Consider the following 22,945-nt stretch of genomic DNA (forward strand, 5'->3'; position numbering starts at 1 on the left):
AAGGATTTAGCCTACATGGGGCGCACGCTCTTACTGGGTGAGCTAGAGGTCACCCCATGAGCGATATATTTGACATGTGAAACATTGGGACCCAGTGTGTGTCTGTGGTTGGTGAGCTGTGCCTGCCCTCTGCTGGAAGCTGAGAGGAGTGTGACCGGAGTGGGAACGTCTGCTCCACACAGAAGCTCTCTGACACACATTCTATCCAAAAATGTTACAAATCCACAGAAATTCAACAGGAAAAAGTAACCAAACAAAACTGTCGGGGCTTCTATCAAATAGCCTATTTGTTAATCTTTTAAGCCATGAGGGGTCATTTATCATACATTGGAGAATTTTGTGAAGTCATAAATCCGATCATGTGTGCTTTAAATATGTTGTGTCAAAGTTGTTGATATTTCGAAACAATCAGAACCTTGCTAAGATAACACTATCGTCATTTGTGTAACAGCGGGATATGGCATATTTTATTTCCATGGAGATTCTGACTCATCATCTGTCCTTCTCAGAACAAAATCTTTGGGGATCAACGCCGACGAGATCCTAAAGTCAAGATATTTGCAATAACAACCAACACAACGTAGAGGCCACCAGTTCCACTGTGGTGGTGAAGTATAGGCTCCAGACAGTAAGCCACTGGATCTTCAAACTAGACCCCTTCTATGATAATCCCGTACTGTATTGAGTGGCTAAACTGAGCTTCTGTACTGTAGCTCCAGGCAAAAGCATGCTTTTAGAAAATGGAATGGAAAATAGAAAATAGTCAATGGGCCAAAACATGCAAAAAAACAGCTGTTTCTTTAAAATGAGATCATTTCATAATTTGAAGTTGTGAACTTATATAAGATATAAATTACACTGAGTCTGGTGGTCTCATACTGAGACTGTGACGGCGTATACTTTGGTATTCCAGGTTTGTGAATACACTGTTTGGCAGTGTGGGTAGATACATTTCATGGGAATATGGAGACAGACCGATCAGAAGGACGTGAAACCGAATGGCACGCCGACGATGGCCGCTGTTGTTCTACCGATGCTAGAGGGGGCAACAAGCATTTAAGACGAGGGCGAATTGATAACATGTGCTCAAATCCTAATCCTCTGGGACCACGTCTGCTCAAAGACTACAACCAAACATTTCGAGCTTGGATTCCCCGCTTTGGAAAGGCTACATTAGGAGGGGGATAAGACCTAATCCACAGCTCACATTCCACAAGTGCAGAGCAGGAGATGGACTCGGAGTGTGTGGCTTTCACTGCAGCGCTGATTGTTTCAGCGCGGATGTGGGGGGACACAGGAATCTTTCAATTTGACCACACACCCGTTCAGGTATGAAGACTCGTACGCATTGAGTCTCCTCAATTTTTAAATGAAAACATGGCATGCCTCTGTTCCATGGGTGTACTGCATGGTGGTAAAATCAAGCATAAACACCTACATTAAAGCCTACTCAAACAATAAATGACCCTGAGATTCTAGTCTACTACTTTGAATGAATGTGAATGACACACATTGTTGGCCATTTCTTAAAAGGATAGATGACATTTTGGCAAATGCCCTTTTTCACTCTCTTTCTGAGAGTGAGATGAGAAGATCCATATCAATCTCATATCTGTGTGTAAAATAATGGAAGCAGGGGGATACAGCTAGCCTGGCTCTGTCCAAAGTTAAATATAAAATAGACAATAAAAAGTAACAAAAAAGAACATGGTGGTTACAGTCCAAAACAACTGAACTGCAGTCCTCTTTCCATTCTTACCTTTAATGCCCTCCACGTGAATGTTAGCTCAACAAGGCTGCTGAGGTGCCTAAACTATGCAACTGTCTGTCTGTGGATGCATATTTGTGAAGTGCTGTATGTTAATGTGATTGGTTACCAACACTGATGATGATCACAAAGCATTAGATGAGAGGGAAGACATCTGAGCTAAGATTATCTGAGGCTCTTTGTATGATGTATAAAGTTACGAGTATTGGTTAATGGAATCAAAATTTAAAATAATAAAAAAACTTCACCTGCTCTCCTCTGGGGCCTCTGGGGCCAGGAGCTCCATCTGCACCCTACGGAAAGACATCAACATAGCGTCACTACATTTACAAGCAGCTCTTAGCAACAGAAAAACATGTTGATTAAATTAAATAATAAATAATAACACCTACCCGCTCTCCCTTTTTACCGGGGGCACCACATTCACCCTGTTCTCCCTAGAAAATACAAGCAGATAAGATAAGAGAGACTGTATCGATACCACAATGGGGACATTAACTTGTCACAGCAGCTCAATGTAGCACAGCACAAAACAACAATACACATCAAATATAAATAGCATAGGTCACGTGACCGGCTGGACAAGATGGCAGCTTAGGATATTCGCTCCTGCCCGACTCTCCCTTCTTGATTAATTTATCCCATTAAGCTTGACTTCCTCAGACGTCTCAACAGTGTACAGCTTCTAGGAGTAAGAATGACCGACTCTGTGAGGAGAAACAATACGAGTGGAGCCTCTGCGAAGACAAATAAAGGGCAACGCGGTGGCGAGCTCGGCGCCATTACAGATGCGCTGATGGAGAAACAGATGGAATTTTTGGAATCTCGCTCAGACAGTAAGCTGGATGCCATACGAACTGAATTGGCAGCGCTCTCAGGGAGTATTGGCTTAATTAAAGCTGAAATGTTGACCATAAAAGTTGCCGTTGAAGACAACTCAAAGGGCGTAGTGGACCACGCGGCAGCCTTAAGTAGTCTTGAACTTAAAATGGCGGACATGGAAGACAGGAGCCGGTGTTGCAACTTACGCATTATCGGTTTGAAAGAGGGGACCGAGGGCTCGAACGCTGTACAGTTCCTGACACGAGCTCTGCCTGAGTGGTTCCCGTCCCTACAGACCGAGCAGCTGGAAATCATGCGGGCTCATCGGATTTACAGTGGCTGTTCAGCCGGGGACAGACCTCGCACTCTTATTTTCAACACCCTTCGTTACTCGTCCCGCCAAGCTGTTCTTTGAGCCGCAAAGAAGGACCAGGTCATTATTGACGGCAAAACTGTGAGGTTTGCTGCAGACTACAGTAACCATACGATCAAACGCCAACAAGCTTTTGGCCCAGCGATGGACACTGCAAGGAAGAGAGGCATCGAATTTTTTCTACTGTACCCGGCGAGCCTGAAGATTAAAACCGGATTGGACTATCGTGTGTTCAACCATCCCTGCGAAGCTGAGGACTTCCTTAACTCCCGGCCGATGTCGACGTGGGTTAACAACCGACGAGCTCCAGAGGCAGGCGCAGCCGAAGCCCGTAGCCGCAGCTCCTCGGAAGCGGAGGGTTGACCTCTACCAAGTGCTGGTTTAATGTGGAGCTCTGTCTACGATTTCTCAAGATAGACTCAAAGGTTTTTCTGCTCTGTACGAGCGGTCCGTTATCGGACTAATATAGCAGATTTTGGACCCTTTTTCGGCTATTTCAGCTTTACCGAGGTTTATACGCCTATCTTCGCCTTTTGATTTGGGCCACAGTCTACGCGGACTCAGTTCTTTTTCACGGCTGGTCATACTGGATGATTCTCCTTTTTTTTTTTTTTTTTTTTTTCTGCCGCCTGACTTTTAATTTTTTATATTTTCCTGATGGTGATGTTCTCTGGTACAAGGTAACATACAAGACTTTCATTCATTGTATTTGGGTTAATTTGTTCTATTCGCCCATATGTTCAGTCTTTAAATTGTATGGTGTAGCTAGCTGATTTGGTAATTATTCTTTTAACTGTTTTACCTCATACAAAGATTAAAGCGCATTCCCTGTATACCGCTACATCACCTAGCTGCAACAGCTGGACTTTACTGCACTAGAATGATTTGTTAATTTTTTTTTCTTTATAATGCGCCCTTAAATGCGCTATATGTTGGGCTTTTGCCATGGTGATATTAAAATAACTGCTTTTATTTTTGCATTTGTAATAGTCTAAATTCTAAGTCGGCATACTTAGCATTATCATTTCTCAGCTGACTTGTATAGCTACCATAGTTTATTTATTTTTGCCATTATTATTACTAATAATTCAATTTTTTGTTTGCTATTCTGAATGTGGCTCCATGCAGCCTTTAATAGTTTGACATAGCCTACGTCCCTGTTGTTATTGTTGTGAGTAATGGGATAATATGTTACTGATTCTATTTGTTGAACTGGGGGAGGGGCGGGCGGTATACTCCAACTATAGCTGCCCGTTCTCCATCCATGGTCATGGAACTTAGTATATATGGAGGGTTCATTGTTGGAGCTTGTTCTAGCTCCTTGGGGTTAGGAATGTGTGTTTTTTATTATTATTATTATTATTATTATTATTCGCCTTTAGGTTTTATCCCCTTTTTTTTTTTTTTTTTTTTTTGGGCGGGGTGGGGGGACCCTGGTGGGCTGGAATGGTTACCCTTTATTGGTTATGTCTGTTGGTCGCAGGGCTGTTCTCAATATTACTCGATGCCCTGGTTGGGACAAAGGTCTAAATTATGTCAGAACTTAACATTCTAAGTTGGAATGCTGGTGGTCTGAATGCCCCCCACAAAAGGGTTAGCACATTAGGGTTGTTACGGAAGAAGAAAGTTGACATCGCATTATTACAAGAAACACATCTCTTGAGTGGGGATGTCAGGCGCCTGGCCAATAAGTATTATCATGTTATAGCATCTTCCTCATCTCTTACAAGGACTAAGGGTGTAGCTATAGTAGCCAGAAGAAATATTAAATTCAGACTGCAAGATACATGGTCTGATGCAACAGGTAGGCTGACTTTGGCCAAAGTTGAACATAATGGCAAGAAAATTGCTTTCTTATCTGCATACGCACCTAATTGTTATGATAGGAGTTTTTATAGTGACATGACTAATATTATGCTGGAGTTAACTGAATATCTATTCATAGTTGGAGGGGATTTTAATGCAGTTTGGAATCCGACTGAAGATAGGTCTGGCGGCTCGGAGACTAGGGACCAGGAATTAGCGTCCTCTGCGTTACGGGCTTGGGCAAATGGCCTTGGGCTCACAGATTTGTGGCGCATAAACAACCCATCTGTGAAGGATTACACCTTTTTTTCTGCGCGTCACAAGTCCTCCTCTAGAATAGACTATTTATTTGCGTCCCCGAAGCTCTTCCGAGACTTACAACGTGTTAATTTACTACCTATAGCCCTCTCTGATCATAAAGCCGTATTTTGTACTGTGGTGGTTAGCTGTATATCTTCTCGGGCGCCGCAATGGCGTTTCAACACCACCCTGCTGAAGCTGGAGGGATTTAAGGAACAGTTTGTGGAGAAACTCAGAAAGTTTTTAGATTTTAATGTCGGCTCGGTTGACGACCCTAGGATACTGTGGGATTCAATCAAGGGTTACATTAGGAGTAATGCTACATTATTTGCTTCTAATCAACGTAAAGCTCGACACTCTAAATTACAAGAACTGGAAAATACCTATGCCACTTTAGAATACGCTTTATCGGCCAATTATTCAGATGACATAGCTATGCAACATAAAGTGATCAAGAAAGAAATTAACAATATTCTTAAGCAGCAATCAGAATTTTTGATTCATAGGACCAGGCAACAGTATTATTTTCACGGATCTAGACCCAGCCATCTTTTGGCCATGAAAATTAGATCGAATGAACAATTCTCGGACATTCCCTCAATCAAATTACAGACTGGAGCTGTCACCACTGACCCTGCACAAATTAATGATACTTTTCGTAGTTTTTACTCTAATCTTTACAAATCTGAGGTTTCCTTCGACAAGAACAAATGTGGAGACTTTCTAGCTCATTTGAAAATGCCCCGTCTTGCTGATGATGACGCAAATGATTTGGCCAGGCCGATCTCACTTGAAGAGCTCAAGGCTGCTGTACAAAGCATGCAACAGGGCAAATCCCCTGGCCTTGACGGTATACCGCCAGAGCTATACTTAGCCTTCTGGGACCTCCTAGGCCCACTGCTTTTTGACAACTGCTTTACCTGCGACTATCCCATCTGTTAAACAGTTTAGGTACCTAGGTATTGATATATTCCCCTCTCTGAATCGCATTGTTAAACACAATTATACTGACGTGCTGAATGCGGCTCTGGCTGACTTGGAAAGATGGGCGAGTTTGCCTAATTCGCTACAAGCTCGAATTTCCCTCGTTAAAATGAATATATTGCCCAGGATAAATTTTGTAGGTTCCATGGTCCCGCTCTCTCCTCCTTCTGGTTACTGGGAGAAGCTGCAAGCTGCGGTTTCCAAATTTATTTGGAAAGGAAAATGTCCGCGTGTGAAAACTTCCACTGCTCAGCGTGACAGATTGAGCGGGGGTTAGCAGTTCCCAACTTTAAATGGTTCTACTGGGCTTTCACCCTTCGACCGCTTGCCACCTGGTTTGAACCCCAGTCGGTGGTTTCCTGGCGAGCGATGGAAGAGAAGATGGTGCACCCTTGGTCTTTGGCGGATGTGCTATTTGCGAACGTGTCGGTTAGGCAGTGTCAGCTACGATTTGGTCCGATCATTTCCCATCTTGTTGAGGTTTGGCGCTCGGTGGAAAGGTATTGTAACTCTTCCTGCAGATGGCATCTTTATTCACCCATTTTTAATAACAACGGTTTATTGATGGGGGGTAGACCGATCATCTTCCCCCAATGGGAAAAGGGGGGCATTCACCTTTTAGGGGACGTTTTTGATGTAAACGGGCTGTGCTCCTTTCTAGCCTTAAAGGAAGATTTTAACCTGCCAGGCACATCCTTCTTTTTTTACCTCCAACTTAGAGCAGCTCTTAAGGCACATGGCGTACCGTGGCAGCACCCCCTGCCTGTACACCCGCTTCACGAGCTGTTCATTGCTAAAAGTGACTCACGGGGCATGGTATCCACTCTATATCAATATATAAGGGAAGCCTCACACCGGACACTTCCACTAGACAGAGTATGGAGGAGGGATTTCCCAGGGCTAGAGCCAGATTTCGACTGGAGCAGGGTATGGAATAATGTCAAATTGGCTTCTAGAAATCCAGACCACCAGCAGATCCACTATAATTTTGTCCATAGGACTTATTTGACCCCTCGTAAGCTGTGCCTGATGAAAATGATTGGTGACGCTTCATGCACATTGTGTTCACTGAAGACCATGGGCACATTTCTTCACGTTTTGGGAGTGCCCCCCTGTTGCACGGTTCTGGCAAAATGTTGCCTCAGAACGGTCAACATTTGTCTCTGGGACAGTATTAGCGACAATACCAGTTCTGTTACTGAATTACATTTTTTCACTACAGATTTCTAAATGTCAGAAAAGGATAGTCCTGGCCGGGCTCACTGCTGCAAAGAAAATGGTGGCGGTGCGCTGGAAGCCCCCACACACTTTGACCATTAAGCAAATGGCTTCTGACCTTTCTAGACATGATATTGTTTTAAGTGTACAGCTTTTATCTCATTTTGACTCAATGTAATTTTTTTTATTTAATTTATATGTGTGTATGTGTATATGTATGTATGTATGTATGTATGTATGTATATGTATGTATGTATGTGTGTGTGTATATGTGTGTGTATATGTATGTATGTATATTATATATATATATTTTTTTTTTATTATTATTATGAGTGGGAAGGAGGGGGGGGATGTTACATGTATGTTCTGTTACTTGTAACATACTGTTGGTTATGTATGTGTTGAATAAAAACATTTGATCACAAAAAAAATATAAATAGCATAGAAAAATACACAATGAATAAAATAGGAAATAGAAACAATGAGAAGAGAGTAATAACAGTAATATGTACACTATAAACCCTTCTTACAGATCCAGGTGAGTGTAGCTCAGAGCCAACATCTTTCTAATCTGGACACTGAGCAAACGTAGACACGGCTCATAAAGTCTGCCCGCTTTGTAGTATTCAAACTGTCAAACTGTGTGTGTGTAGGATCACAGAGCCCTCTGAACATGCATAGAAACAGTTAAGACATATTTTCTTTACCTGGATGCAGCAGTGGTGAGGCATCATGAATAGAAACGTATTATATCAAAAATAATGATAAGACATACCTTTTCCCCTATGCTGCCAGGCCGACCCTAGAGAAATGGACATTTTAATTCAACTCTGATATCAGTTCAGTGTATCAGTTGGCTGTCCACCAATCATCACGCTTCGGTTTAAGAAAGTCAACCAACCAACACAACTTGATGGGATGGGAGATTTCATAGATCAAGACTATTTTTGCTAATTGTAGTACAGTTTTATATATTACAAAAAATGGATTTAACCCATATACTATCTGTAGATCCCTTACAGAAAACAAACCGTGGTTTTTCTGTAGGTATAGTTTTATTAAAGTTATATTTACCTATGATGTTAGTCAGTCAACATTTCAGGAAATACACTTATTGTTCGAGAGAGATAGATAAAGCAGGGGGAAACCAGCTGTCCAAAGTTCATTTCTTAGGTGAAACTCCTGGGCGCAGTGACATTTTAAAGTCTTGTCATCACAGTGAGGTCGCCAGCCAGGAGTCCCGTTGTGCCTGTACAGAGACATTTAACTTACCAAAACCTGTGCTGACCGACTGTATCTGGCAATCTGCGCTGCACACAAATACTGGAAAAATGGATAAACTTTCATTCTATCCTATTCTAATTTAAATATTTGAATGTTCTGTGTGTGTGTGTGTGTGTGTGTGTTTGTGGAGTGAAAGGGCTACCGCTTATATTTCATTGTGCCACCCTGTGTTGTAAAAGGACCTTGAATCTTGTAACTTTGTACACAAAACAGTTCCAGCACATTTACACTTCAGTTTGTGTACACTTGTTTAAACAGAAGAGATGCAATGTGATAATTGAAGCTGTGTGCAGCGATGGACGGGCCCTCGCGCCTCTGCGCGCGTCGGGGTTACCGGCGGACGCCGCTCCTTGCGACCGCGCATTTGCCCGGCACTCAGACGCCACAAACCGTCACCAATGAAAAGGGAACTCCCCGCCGAGTTCAACGATACCTCACACAAGACTCTACGTCATATGGTTCATTAGCTGTGAAAGGGGGCGTGGCTAAATCATAGGGGGCCAATTAACCATCACCAATTAAAAATGAAGCCTCTGCTGAGATGAATGATACCTCACACAAGACTCTACCTTAAATGGGTAAGCATGTATGAAAGGGGGCGTGGCGTTGGGATGGTACAGACCAAGTTTGAAGTCCATCGGATGAAATCTCTAGGAGGAGTTCGTTAAAGTATAGCACCTTGACTGTTAGGCCTACTTCCTGTTGCCACTAGGGGGCGCTATGACTTTAAGTAAATATCGGCCTTTATTTGTCCTCAGGGTTGGACTCTTATGAATCCTGAAAAGTTTTGAGGTAATCGGACAACGTACACTCGAGTTACACCCACTTCCTGTTTCGGTGGAGAAACGTACAAAATGGCCGCCCTGCCACGGCCACGCCCTATGACGAAAAGTTTTTTTTTAACAACTTTTCATCTTTAACATCTTAAGATGGCACAGACCGAGTTCGAAGATGATCGGATGAAATCTCTAGGAGGAGTTCGTTAAAGTACGACATGTGGAAATGGCCAAAATCGCACTAATTTCGAACTTTGAAATCAAAATGGCGGACTTCCTGTTGGGTTTAGCGTATGGCTGTAGTGACGTTTTTGTACATGTTGACATGTTACATATGTGTACCAAATTTCGTGAGTCTACGTTAAACGCACTGCAGGGGCTCAATTTTCTTAACATACTAGGGGGCGCTAGAGAGCCATTTTTGGGCGGCTATTCCCGAAACCCGTAAAATACGTAAATTTTCACCAGACTTGATGCGACCGCCAAATTTGGTGAGTTTTTGAATATGTTAAGCCCCTCAAAAAGCCAATTCATTTGACGGGAAAATAATAATAATTCCTTCAGTTTCAATAGGGCCTTCGCCGCTGTTGGCGCTTGGGCCCTAATTAGTAAACTTTATGCCAGGATCAGACTACTCCATTTTTTTGTCTTTCACAACAGTCACTATGTCAGACTAGACAGACATAGTGCCATCCATTCTTGCTGTGTCTCGGACGGAAGAGTGTGCTAGGTGTATTCTGGAACTTTGGAACGGCCAAACCTAGCTAGCTGTTCCACCCTGCTTCCAGTCGTTATGCTAAGCTAGGCTAGGCTAGGCTAATTGCCTCTTGGCTCCTGTAATCTTCTCATCTCGTTCTTGGGAAGAAAGTGAATAAGTGTATTTCCCAAAATGTACGTTTGAAATAGACAACCTGAAACTTGAAAATGGGTGAAATCTGTCTGAATAATTTAAATACTCTGTATATTGGCGCATTGCTTCTTACTAGATACAGATACAGATAGCTTTATTCATCCCTGAAGGGCAATTCAGTTTCAACAGTCCACCGAAACATACATACACATTCATACTGCCAGGCATCAATGACAGAGGGAGCACAATACAAAGGCATATGGGAAAGAGTGAGATTCAGAACAAGGAAAATATTTGAAATAAGAAATGATAAATGGATAAAGTGCCGAGTATATTCACATACAAAAACGAATTGCAATCCCCCAATTTTAAACACATAACAAATATGAGATTTGTGCAAAATACACTTCCATCAAGACAGCTACTCCCCATTCAGCAGCTTAATGGCCGAGGGAATGAAGGATTTGGTTAGTCTTTCTGGGAGACGGCAGATAGCGCCGTCCTGAGGGCATTAGTGTGAACTCACTGGACAAAATATGGTCATGATTAATAATACGTTTCGCCTTTTGGAGAATACGCTTTTTTCCCCACTCTGATGGGCTCCGATAATTTTGGAGCAGACTTTAACGATATTATTCAGGCAGTTTCTGTTCTTCACAGATCAAACATTAAACCAACAGATGAATGAAAACGTCAACAAGCTCTCAATATAAGACAGGTGAACAGTACAGAGTAGTAAAGAGTTGATGTTCCGCAGCAAATGGATTCTCCGTTGGCCTCGCCTCTAGACTGCAGTATTTAACAGTAGGGTGTTGAAATGAATATCTCATCAATCGATGCAGGCGTGGACTATTCTGCATCGAGGCAGTGACCGACCATAATCGATTATTGCCTGCTGATGTTACTCGTTGACTTCGTTGACTCGTTGTCGCTGCTTTTTTAGTTTCTGCCTTTTGTCTGCTCTTTGCTGTGTTCAGACTCCGCTACATTCAGGAAGTGTTTTTTTAAGAGCAGTTACAATAAAAAGAAGAGTTCATATACTGTATATCTGACTGACGGAATGTGTTGATGAAAACAATGTGTAGCAATATATAATAAATTTGAGATAGTGGCGCATGGTGATGCATCGAGATATAGAATCGTATCGAAGCATTGACAGGATAATTGTAATCGAACTGAATACGTGAGACCACAGTACAGTGTTTTAAAAGGTCAAACTCTGTAAGGAAAGGGCCAATAGAATCCATTTGGAGCTCCCTCCATGCTTAGATAATAGCATAGAGATAATAGAGAATATAAACAGAATACCATACTCTGATTTACAGCTTGACCCAAGCAAGAGAAGAAAAAACATTTGATGATTACCTCAAGGCCCTCCATTCCTGGACGTCCATTAATGCCCGGTTCCCCCTACAGTGACCGAGCCCAGACAAAACAGCACATCAAACGACACTTCATGGATTCTTTCTGTAACCAGCGCTGGATTATGAAGACAATAAGAGACTTACACGAGATCCCTTTGGACCTGGAGCTCCGTCAGAGCCCGGCTCGCCTGGTTTCCCCTACATGAAAGAAAAGCAAGAGATTATACCCAATGAGAATATTTGGGCCCCTTGTTCACTTTGGACTCGGTGTGTTTTTAGACAAAGGTGAGATGGGACATTCTCGGTGCGACCTGTCTGTAACCCCTGTCCAACATTAACGTCCACCTCAGTGCAGCAGGTTCTCAGATCTCCTCAGCCCGTGTGTTTGCCCGTGTTTAATCTTCCGTCGTTGACCTTTGCTTCTTTCCGAGGGCCTCTCCACCAGTGAAAACAGCCTTTTCAGCGGGCTCCTCCACCACCTGCTACACTTGCATTGTGGGAAACATTTCCTGCACTTTCACATTTTTTCCCCCGGCAGTGCTTTGAAAGCAGGCCAGATGCACCTGCATCCAGGGATAACAAGCCACTGTGTGAGGCTTACTGGGCTCTGTGTGGCGGAGGAAGTGAGCTCGGCAGCTAGCGGCACGGCTCAGTGATGGTGAGACGGGCCAGTCGCTCTGTCCACCTGTCTAACACTTTGATGCAAAGCAACTGCTAGCAAGAACGTCAATGAAATGTACTAGATATTCAGGGTCCACTGAAGATGATACTAGGGCTGGACAATAAGACCAAAATCTATGGCCACACAGTTCGACTAAACAATCCTACCCCAAGGTCCACTTACTAGCTTTTTCACAATATGATTGATTTTGAGCGTAGCCAATATTAGGAAAATATGCGATAGCATTGTTTAATATCGCAATAATGATATTTCTTGCGATAAATAAAAATATATTAAAATGTCCTCAGTTCTGCATTGCGGCTGCTTTGAACAAATTTAATTTTGAATTGAATATAAAAAGGCACCACCAAAAAAAGATTGATACATTACATTTTAGGGCGTTTTCACACCTATAGTTAGTTTGCTCTGGTCCGAATCAGTTGATGAGTTTGTAAACTTGGAGCGGATTCCCCTTGGTTTGGTTTGGTTTCACACCTGGAAAAATCCAAGCGTACTAAAATGTATCCTTACAAATCACGCAAGAACGTTCACTCCTCTTATTGGTCGGATGTGTCTGGGGGCAGGAGCAACAAAGTAAATACAGGAAGAAGCTCCTGTGTTCTGGACCACTACTATATTTCTCTCATCTCCATGGTCAAACCAGCTCATTTCATTTAAATAAGACATTGTTTGGCGAGAGACGTTACTACGTCTGCTCTGCTCACCGAGACTTCGCGCTGTCCTGCTCAACAACTCTAGTGTGATTCAACCAAACTAAACAAGGCAGGTGTGAAAGCGCCCTTAAGGTGCAGTTTATTACTGATATTTCTTTCATATAATAAAAAAATCTCGGAGCATCTTTCGCAATATTTCGCAGCCTTTCACGATGTGTTTATTGCGATGACAATAAAAAAAAAGGTCTTCTCTCCGTAGATGAGAAGACCTAGAAGTGCTATGGAAAGCTAATAAGCTCACATTTAAGCAGATCCATCTCCATTCACTCAGGAAGGACCATGTTATATATGGTTGAATTCCAGAAAGAGCTAGTTAGAGGACCTCAAGTTGGGATTGTTTTGAAAACTGCGACATCACATCAGCTAGCCCTAGTTTTGTGTTGTGAAAGCTCATGGGAAAGCTAATAGGTGGACCTAAAGTTTGGATTGTTTGTCAAATTGCTGTTTCCAAGGTCAGGAATTACATTTCCTTGCTCATGCAGAGAAATGATCAGATGTGCATGTTGTATATAAATCAGTATATGACCTATACACTGGCCAGGGACAACAGAAGAAAATTAGCCTGCTGAGCTAACTCTGGCTCATTTATAGTTAGTTTGCTGTCGATTAATGAGCACTGTCTATGTCAAATAAACAATGAAGTGAAAAATGCATTTCCTTTCTTCATGTTGGCTCATGTCTGATGTTTGTCCTGTTGAATTACATTATGACCAGTTCAAGACTTTGGGCTGTTGGCTGAAACTTGTCATTGGTTGTTGTAGCTAATGACAGCAATCTCAGCAAGAGATTCATAATGTTGATGAATTTACTTTATGTCCAGATCTACATGATACCAGTTTTCGCCAACCCTGACCTTGCCTTTAGCGCCAGCGTTACAATCTCCTAATTACACAAAACAACATAACTCATAATCTAAAGGGAAGATCTTTATAGAACTTTCTGATCTTATTTACAATGCCTGCCTGCCTGCCTGCCTGCCTGCCTGCCAGCCATTGCAGATAGTAGTTTGGTATGAAATACAGTGATTGATGGAACACAGACTGTGTTAAACAGTATGTTGGTACATGAAGATGAATGAGCATACTATAATATACTCACCGGGCTTCCAGGGTGACCCCTCTCCCCCCTCTCACACAGACAGCTCTTTGGCTGGGGGCACTGTAATGAAGGGGGAAAAGAAAAATACATAAACAAAACTATCAACAATGTGCTTTAGATACAAAGCAAAAAAGAGGTGAAATAGTAAGACGTTTTTTTGTACCTTGAATGTGTTTCATGCACACAGTATCACAATACAACACGGTTTTAAATGATAAATGATGAAAAATGTATTTCTCTTATGTTGATGTCGCCTAAAATGTCTGACCATACAAAGTCCTGAAGGGGGAGATGTCTGTGAACTAGTACTGTACATCACTAATCCGTAAACCAATCGCTAACTAACAAACCAGCAAAGAAACCTGAGAGCTCCAGCACAGAGTGGACCGTCAGTACCAGAGAGGGAAAACACACGTAGCTGTCAGCCACTGCTAGCTACAAGCTAACAAACACAGACAAATAAAAAAGGCTAACTCCAACTTACCATTCAGGTACGTCTGCTATTCGCCGATTTTAGTGCAAACCAGACTCCTCATCTGAGTCTGGGTATGACTGATGCCTAGTGTTGCTAACTTGGCAACTTTCTCCTTAGATTTAGCGACTTTTCAAACCCTCTTTTTTTTTTTTTAAAGATGACTTTCAACAAATTTAGCAACTTCAGAGTATCCGGGGGAAATCCAGATATATTATATTGTAAGTGATTTCCATGCATGGTGCTCAGAGTAATCACAGTCCACGGCTCTTCTGCCAACAGCACAGGGTCTCTCTCCATCTCTTCTTGTACTGTATGCAGCCAGTCAGCCAATATAACCACTAAACAACTAAGTTGCACTTTGGAACTAGTACTAGCTACTTTCATTGGCAAAGAGTTGGGAACACTGCAGACGCCGGGTTCAGACAGGACGCTGAAACTATAGTTGCAGTCCTGTGTCAACCCGGGGTGAGGCTTAAACATGTAGGCCATGTCTGAATCCCTCCGATGTTTCTAGCCATCTTGAAAGCGTGCGGTTCTTCGAACAGTCAACCTAAGGTAGATGCTAGAATGTAGCAGTGGTGGGCGAATGAGGGACAAAGAGTAGATGTGCTTCCAGCCCCTTTTCTTTATGTGGGTAAACCATGTTAAACAAAATACATTATCTTTACATACAACAGAGTATTTTTACAAACTTTAAATGTGTCTGGAGTGGAACTTTAAACACCCAATAGCAGAGATGGGGACTCAAGTTCAAGACTCTGACTCAAGTCGCACTTAAGTTGCACACACAGTGACTTCAGACTCAACTCGGACTCGAGATGCGGGACTCGTGACCAATCTTTAGGTTTAGGAAACGTCTGATTAATGTTATTCCCCTCCATATGTAACCCATAACCTACCTACATTACACATAATACATAATATATAATGTATCTGCTGGCACGGCCACACATGAGAAAGGACAACAAAAATGTTGCTCGTACCTGCTGCTGCTGCTATGCCATTCATTATAAGATTTGTCTTTAAAAACTTCAAAAAACAAGGCCTATACAAAAGCTTAATGCAAAATATATGTAGACTCTAGTTCAGAGACTTGAGACTTGACCTCTAGTTCAGAGACTTGTGAACATGTCTGACTCATAGTACTTACCCCAGTTTTGACAATTGTGTTCTGAAAGAAAAAAAAAGAGAGGAAGTTACTCATAGTCCCGTCCTGCAGAAATCACAAACCTGGACCAACAAACCGAGGTACTTATGTGTCATTTATATTCTCAGGTACCGTGAGTTTTCATTGTATAGAAAAACTTTTTTTTAACTTGAACTATCTTGCATGTTTTGCCACAGCTTCTACTTGCACGTTTTTCTTCCCATTCGGGAATGTTGTGTGGACGAGCTAGACCTTCCTATCTTATTTTAACCGTTAGCTAAATATTTCAACATTTAGCCATTTTTACCATTTCTCCATTACTTTAGCTAATCATTCAAACTGTTTAGTCATTACTTTTAACTAGTTATTTCTACCATTTATTCATTACTGTTCCCCCCTGGGGATCAATAACAGTATATCTCTCTGTCTGTCTAAACTTCTGTGCTTGCCAGCTAGCTTTCACACACTCTTACATAACTGCAACACTTAATGTTAATATGTGGATGTACAGTATTCTTCCCAAAAAATCCTAATTAAAATTTTTTTTTCAAATTAGTGCAAAGATTGTAGAGTAACTCTCAACTCTACAATCTTTCCATGTAACTCCTGGCAACAGTAGAAGTAGCCCCTGGGGTACACGTACACTGTGGGCAGCGTACTGTATGTGTGTATGTAATCCTACATTACGTATCGCTGCTGTCATTAATCCATATCTCATCTGTTTTAATTGCTTGTTTTATGGTCTGAGTATTGATACATTCTGTTCTCTCCTTATGAATGCTAGTGGATGTTAGGGGTGTAACGATTCATCGATCTGCAGCGATATATTGAGTCAACCCTCAACCATCCAAAATTATTGATACAAAGTGAAAATATCAATACATACGGTCATCTTTAAAATGCCCCTTTATTTTGGAAATTCCCACTTTATATTTATTCTTTTTACTAAAAAGAGTAGTTGGCTTTTAATTAAAATGACTGGAAGAGCTCAGTAATGAAATTATCTAATCATATTGTATTTGCTATTTAGTAAATAAATACAAATGTAACAGATTGTGTTAAATGGACTTATGTATCGTCTTGTATCGGTCGCAGGACCCTGAATTGAATCGAAAGCGTATCGTGGCAGACTTTGTATATCAGTAAATATTGTATTGTTGTCCAAAGAATCAATATAATATCGTTTTGTGATAAAATGTGTGATTTTTGATTTGCGAGTGCGAAACCATCATCATTATTGAAGACTAATAACACTGATGCAACCCTGAACACAGACATGACTGACCAGTTCCTTGAAGAGTCTGTCATCTAGATGGCTGTCGGTGAGGCTGAGGACATGCTGCTGTGGGGGGGCGCTGGCGATGGATCTCAGTCTTGCGCCCATGGGGCCGTCCCTCGGCAGGCCCGAGAGCCTGATGGTGAACACCCTGATGTTGTGCTGCTTGGCCTCGGCTGCGGCCGTCACAGCGCTGGGGCTGCGCGGGTGGTCCGTTCCATCCGTCATCAGCAGCGCCACCCTCAGGCTGCTGGGCGACGTCTCACGGTTGAACACCTGCGTGGCATTGGCGATGGCGTAGGCCGAGTAGGTGCCGTGGCCGATGAACGTCATGGCGGCCACCCGGCTCTGGAAGACGTCCACGTCCTGCCAGTCGCGGAAGTTGTGCTCCACAGACACGCTGCTGCTGTACTGCAGAGCGGCCAGGCGCAGACGCAGACGCCAGCCGGCCGATTGGAGCTGCATCAGCTTGGTGCTGAAGCGCAGGATGAAGTCCTTCTGGCGCTCAAACTGCAGAGATTTGGCTTTCTCGGTACTGTCCACGATGAACATGATCTCCACCGGGCAGATCAGGGCTGGGCAGGAGCCAAAACACAGCACGCTTACATTCCAACAGCAAACATTTAGGGAGCTTTCAAGTAGGACTGCGCAATATATCGATATTATATCCAAATCGATATATATGAGGCTAGATATTGTCTTACATTTTTATACCGTAATATGGCATAAGTGGTGTGTTTTCCTGGTTCTAAAGGCTGCATTACAGTAAAGTGATGTCGTTTTCTGAACTTACCAAACTGTTGTAACTGTTCTATTATTTGCCTTTTCCCACTTAGTTATTATATCCACATTACGGATGATTATTTATCACAAATCTCATTATGTATACATTTTGTGAAAGCACCAATAGTCAACACTACAATATCGCCACAATATCGACGTTAAGGTATTTGGTCAAAAATATTGTCATATTTGATTTTCTCCATATCGCCCAGCTCTAGTTTCAAGCACTTGGTGCAGTGGTATATTAAAACTTCTAGAAGTGTATTCTATCACAGTATCTCCATATTTGAGACAGCGGTAGGCTCCATTGTTCCACCAGCAATGGTCTGATGGTATGAATGATCGTGGTGAACAGAGGAGGATCTTTGCTAAACCTCTGATCTTTCATCTTGTGCTGCCACTGAGTTGAACTTTTTCCTGGACAAACCCTTTTGGTCAAAGACAAGACATCATGAAAACTAATGAGTGAATTTCAAACAGCACTTAACATATAAATTGGCCCTGCTAATTTTAACGGATTATATTAACTCATTACTTATCAGCTCATAGAGTTAAGATGAGTCACAAGAATTTGCAGTACAAATCCTAATTAAAACTGTTTATGCCATGTGTTTAAAATAAAAAAACATATACTGCATACAAGGTATCATTATTAGATTTAGTTTACTCTTAAATATTGATATGTGTGTTGGCCTCAAAAAGCCGGCATTGGAAGGGCTCCAATTTTCAACAACGTAATGCTGGAGGATTTTGTTCCCCAAAGGATTCAAATCTAGAAATATTTTTGTTTACATTGTTCAACTGCTAATGCACAAAAGCCAGTTTAAATAGGCAAAAGAGACACCGCTGACTGCTGCTAGTATCAGGGTTGTAATTGCTCAACTCTCCGTAGTAGCTGTCTAATTGATAAAAGCAGATGACAAAAAAGCCAGTGGCGTGCCAATCACGCCACTTATTCAGCCTAACATTGTTGAAACAGAGCAGCCGATAGTGGTAGCAGGAGCAACAAGTTAGCAGCCGAGTCTGTGTGTATATGTGTGTGTGTGTGTGTGTGTGTGTGTGTGTGTGTGTGTGTGTGTGTGTGTGTGTGTGTGTGTGTGTGTGTGTGTGTGTGTGTGTGTGTGTGTGTGTGACGCTGAGCTGAAATGGAGTCGAAATAATAATGCGTATACATTGATTCTCTCATCTAACAAAATCCATTTCAATATTTTTAAATGCTTCTCATGGCAAATATTGATATATGCAAATGCACTGAATTTTGATTAATTAATCACAAACCATGTCATTAATTAGATTGTTGTTTTTAAGCGCTTGACAGCTTTAGTTGAAACACATCATCTTGGACTTTGGGAAACTTTGATGAACATTTCTTTCACTATATTCTGACATTTTATAGACCAAACGATCAATCGATTAACCTAGAAAATAATCTGCAAATTCATCGATATATGTTAGTTGCAGCCATACTTTTAAATCATTTAACACTTATTACACACTTAGTACCTCCAGTAAGACATAAGGATTTGAGTTCCGATAATGTAAGACTTGCAATAATCTGACTTATTTTAATCAGTGAACCAGGAATTAAAATATGCATTAGCGCCGTCTCTTTAATCAAGCTGATCTACGGCGCTGATACATTTCACGGCTGTTTAAAACACTCACTTTTGGCCTCGTTAATGATGACCTGGTTATCATCTCTCTGGCCTTTCCTCCTTCTGTTTTGGCATCTGGTCGGGCTTGACAGGGCCAGCGTGAGGATCAAAACCTTTAGGAACCACCGCATTGTCATTGTTTGATCTCAGCCTGGGAAAATGGAGAGAAGATTAGTAGTAGAAGCATTAGTGGTAAAGTATGCTTCTACAGTATGAGAGACTTAACAATGCACAGCATCAGTCCTTTGAGATCTGCATTGCAGCACCCACACTTAAACCCACACTCGGTCACGAGCAGCAGAGAGATTCCACATGGACACAAGAGGGAGACAGGACAGCAAGGACTGCTCACAGCAGAGTTCCTTCAGCAGCCGCATCCATCCCTCAACCGGCTTACAGGTCACACAACTCAGCTATGTGCTCCCTGTGGGGGGGTCACACACTGTGTAATCCCAGCTGCTGTTTGACTGATTTATACCACTATTCTATAGGATTTGTACATGGATGTAATGAAGCAGAGGCGTTGTTAGGATTTGAAAAATCGATATTTTTCCCTGAATCGTGCAGGCCTAGTGCAAAATAATTGTTTTTCTCAATTACATCGTTTTTGGGATCAATAGTCGATTAATTGCACAACCCTATTTTATGCTACAATATACCGTACATTGATTTTGTGATTAAACAAAACTACATACACTCACCTAAAGGATTATTAGGAACCCCTGTTAAATTTCAAGTTAATGACATTATCTAATCAACCAATCACATTGCAGCTGCTTCAATGCATTTAGGGGTGTGGTCCAGGTCGAGACCATCTCCTGAACTCCAAACTGAATCTCAGAATGGGAAAGAAAGGTGATCTAAGCTACTTTGAGCGTGGCATAGTTGTTGGTGCCAGACGGGCCGGTCTGAGTATTTCACAATCTGCTCAGTTACTGGGATTTTCACCCACAACCATTTCTAGGTTTTACAAAGAATGGTCTGAACAAGGAAAAACATCCAGGATGCTGCAGTCCTGGGGGGGCGAAAATGCCTTGTTGATGCTAGAGGTCAGAGGAGAATGGGCCGACTGATTCAAGCTGATAGAAGATCAACTTTGACTCAAATAACTACTCGTTACAACTGAGGTATGCAGCAAAGCATTTGTGAACCACAACACGCACAACCTTGAGGCGGATGGACTACACCAGCAGAAGACCTCCCCCCGGGTACCATTACAGGCTACAATTTGCACCAGCTCACCAAAATTGGACAGTTGAAGACTGTAAAAATGTTGCCTGGTCTTAGGAGTCTCAATTTCTGTTGAGACATTCAGATGGTAGAGTCAGAATTTGGCGTAAACAGAATGAGAACATGGATCCGTCATGCCTTGTTACCACTGGGCAGGCTGGTGGTGGTGGGGGTGGTGTAAGGGTGTGGGGGGGGATCCCTTTCACCTTCAGAACTGCCTTAATTCTTTGTGTCATTGATTCAACAAGGTGCTGGAAGCATTCTTTAGAAATGTTGGCCCAAATTGAGAGGATAGGGTCAAACACAGTATTAGTATGGTGTTCCTAATAATCCTTTAGGGGAGCGTATATACCATGATAAATAATTCCATTCATATCACCCACCCCACCATTACTTCTATCACTAGTGCTACTGAAATTACTAGTGATAATATTATTACTATATATCCTGCTAATTTCTACAACTACAATTGGGGTACTATTGAAATGACTGCTACTAGAGCTATTATCATTAATAACTCTGGTGTAATACTACTACTGCTCTGCTGCTGCCACTGAAATCCTTCCACCACAGCTCTAATTATTATAACGTTACCACTACTCCTGCTTTGATTACCAGTAGCGCTACTTACTAGGGCTGGGCGATATGGAGAAAATCAAATATCACAATATTTTTTGTCCAAATACCTCGATATCAGTACCGCAACAATATTGTAGTGTTGACTATTGGTGCTTACACAAAATATTTATTTATTTATTTTAGATAAATAATCATCAGTAATGTGGATATAATGACTAAGTGGGTAAAGGCAAATAATAGAACAGTTACAATAGTCTGGTAAGAAAATGACATCACTTTACTGTAATGCAGCCTTTAAAACCAGGAAAAAACATTTATGTCATATTACGATATCCAAAATCTAAGACAATATCTAGTCTCATATCACGATATCGATAATATTGATATATTGCCCAGCTCTAGTACTAACATTCTCACACACACACACACACACACACACACACACACACACACACACACACACACACACACACACACACACACACACACACACACACACACACACACCTTTGCTGCTGCTACTACTGGTACCACAGAAACTACTACTATATTATGGACTGGTCTTGCAATGGTGAATGGTATCTTTAATTGTTCCTGATAATTTAACTCACACACTGAAGCAACCACATTAACTGTTAGTTTCAGGATGTATTCAGCTAACGTCTTGGAAGAAGTTTTTGAACTACATTATGAAAATGTATTTGAAGATACATTAAAACAAGGCAAACAGCTAGTGTCCACATTAGCATGCCAATGGCAGTTTAGCTAAAGTTGATCCAGCACGAGACACGTACCTGCGTGTTAGAATGAGAGCTCCAGGTTAGTCCATCAGTGAGTGAGCGGCCGCTGCTCTGCTCGGTCTGCTTGGAGTCCAACCTGCAGCGGTTCTGATGGCCCCAGCACACCGGTGACAAGTCACCCACATTACAACAACTACCACTTCCTGTCACTCCCTTCACAATAAAACTTGACTTGAGAAACAATGCTACTTATGGTCATTTTTGTTAAGTATTTTACACTTGTAATTCACATTTAACTTCACGTTTTACTAAGCAATTAGGAGTATATATTTCGAAATGCTATTTGTAGCTCCGCATGGTGCCAATTGCTTTTATTTTGAAGGCAAATCCTTCTGGCAAACTGATGCAGCTGCAGCAAATTTTTCACTAATTACTGATTCTGATTGAGTGACTGGTGCGCCACAAATATCAGAAACCTGTGCTTATGGAAAAGTACCAATGCAAGAGTAAGAGTTTTAAAAAAAGTATACACCTTGTAATCACAATTCACAAATTAAATATCAGCTAACTGTTGAAGAAAAAAAGAGTAAAAAGAAGTAGCCTACTATTCATTTTTCCAGAGTGTTCTATTATTGTTCAACGTATAGCCTATTATTCAAATTATTATCTGCGAAACAAATGATGTGCAAGCAACACAATGCTGTAGCTTTTAGTCTTTGACAATAAGTCATACATCATATTCTATAGGCTGTTTTTGGGGATTACACTCTTCAGTGTTAACAAGGTCAAACAAGTGCAGTGCTGTTCTGTCTTCCTCTTGTTTAGATTCTCCTGTCTCACGTCCTTGGCAGAGGGAACAGAGAGGTAATTATAGGTGAACAGCAGCGGCGGAAGAAGTACTCAGATCCTTAAGTAACAAGTAAAAGTACTAATAATACCACACTGCAAGCATACTCTGTCACAAGTAAAAGCCCTGCATTGAAAATGTTACTTAAAGGTCCCATAGCATGAAAATTTCACTT

At 41.7% G+C, this 22,945-nt stretch overlaps 1 protein-coding gene across 1 annotated transcript in view; it reads right to left on the reverse strand.

Moving 5' to 3' along the window:
• Positions 1-22,240, reverse strand: part of col28a1a (collagen, type XXVIII, alpha 1a) — a 60,990-nt gene extending 38,750 nt beyond the window's left edge. The window contains exons 1-10 of the mRNA XM_028596604.1: positions 21,978-22,240; positions 19,385-19,525; positions 16,946-17,511; positions 15,664-15,684; positions 14,039-14,098; positions 11,690-11,743; positions 11,547-11,591; positions 8,047-8,073; positions 2,161-2,205; positions 2,017-2,061 (exon numbers count right to left, since the gene is read on the reverse strand). Of these exons, the coding sequence (XP_028452405.1) occupies positions 2,017-2,061; positions 2,161-2,205; positions 8,047-8,073; positions 11,547-11,591; positions 11,690-11,743; positions 14,039-14,098; positions 15,664-15,684; positions 16,946-17,511; positions 19,385-19,511 (990 nt within the window). The 5' untranslated portion in view covers positions 19,512-19,525; positions 21,978-22,240. The remainder of the gene's footprint in view (positions 1-2,016; positions 2,062-2,160; positions 2,206-8,046; positions 8,074-11,546; positions 11,592-11,689; positions 11,744-14,038; positions 14,099-15,663; positions 15,685-16,945; positions 17,512-19,384; positions 19,526-21,977) is intronic.
• Between the last annotated feature and the right edge of the window lie 705 nt (positions 22,241-22,945).

This window comes from Perca flavescens, chromosome 14 (genome assembly GCF_004354835.1).
Source record: "Perca flavescens isolate YP-PL-M2 chromosome 14, PFLA_1.0, whole genome shotgun sequence".
Taxonomy (NCBI): domain Eukaryota; kingdom Metazoa; phylum Chordata; class Actinopteri; order Perciformes; family Percidae; genus Perca; species Perca flavescens.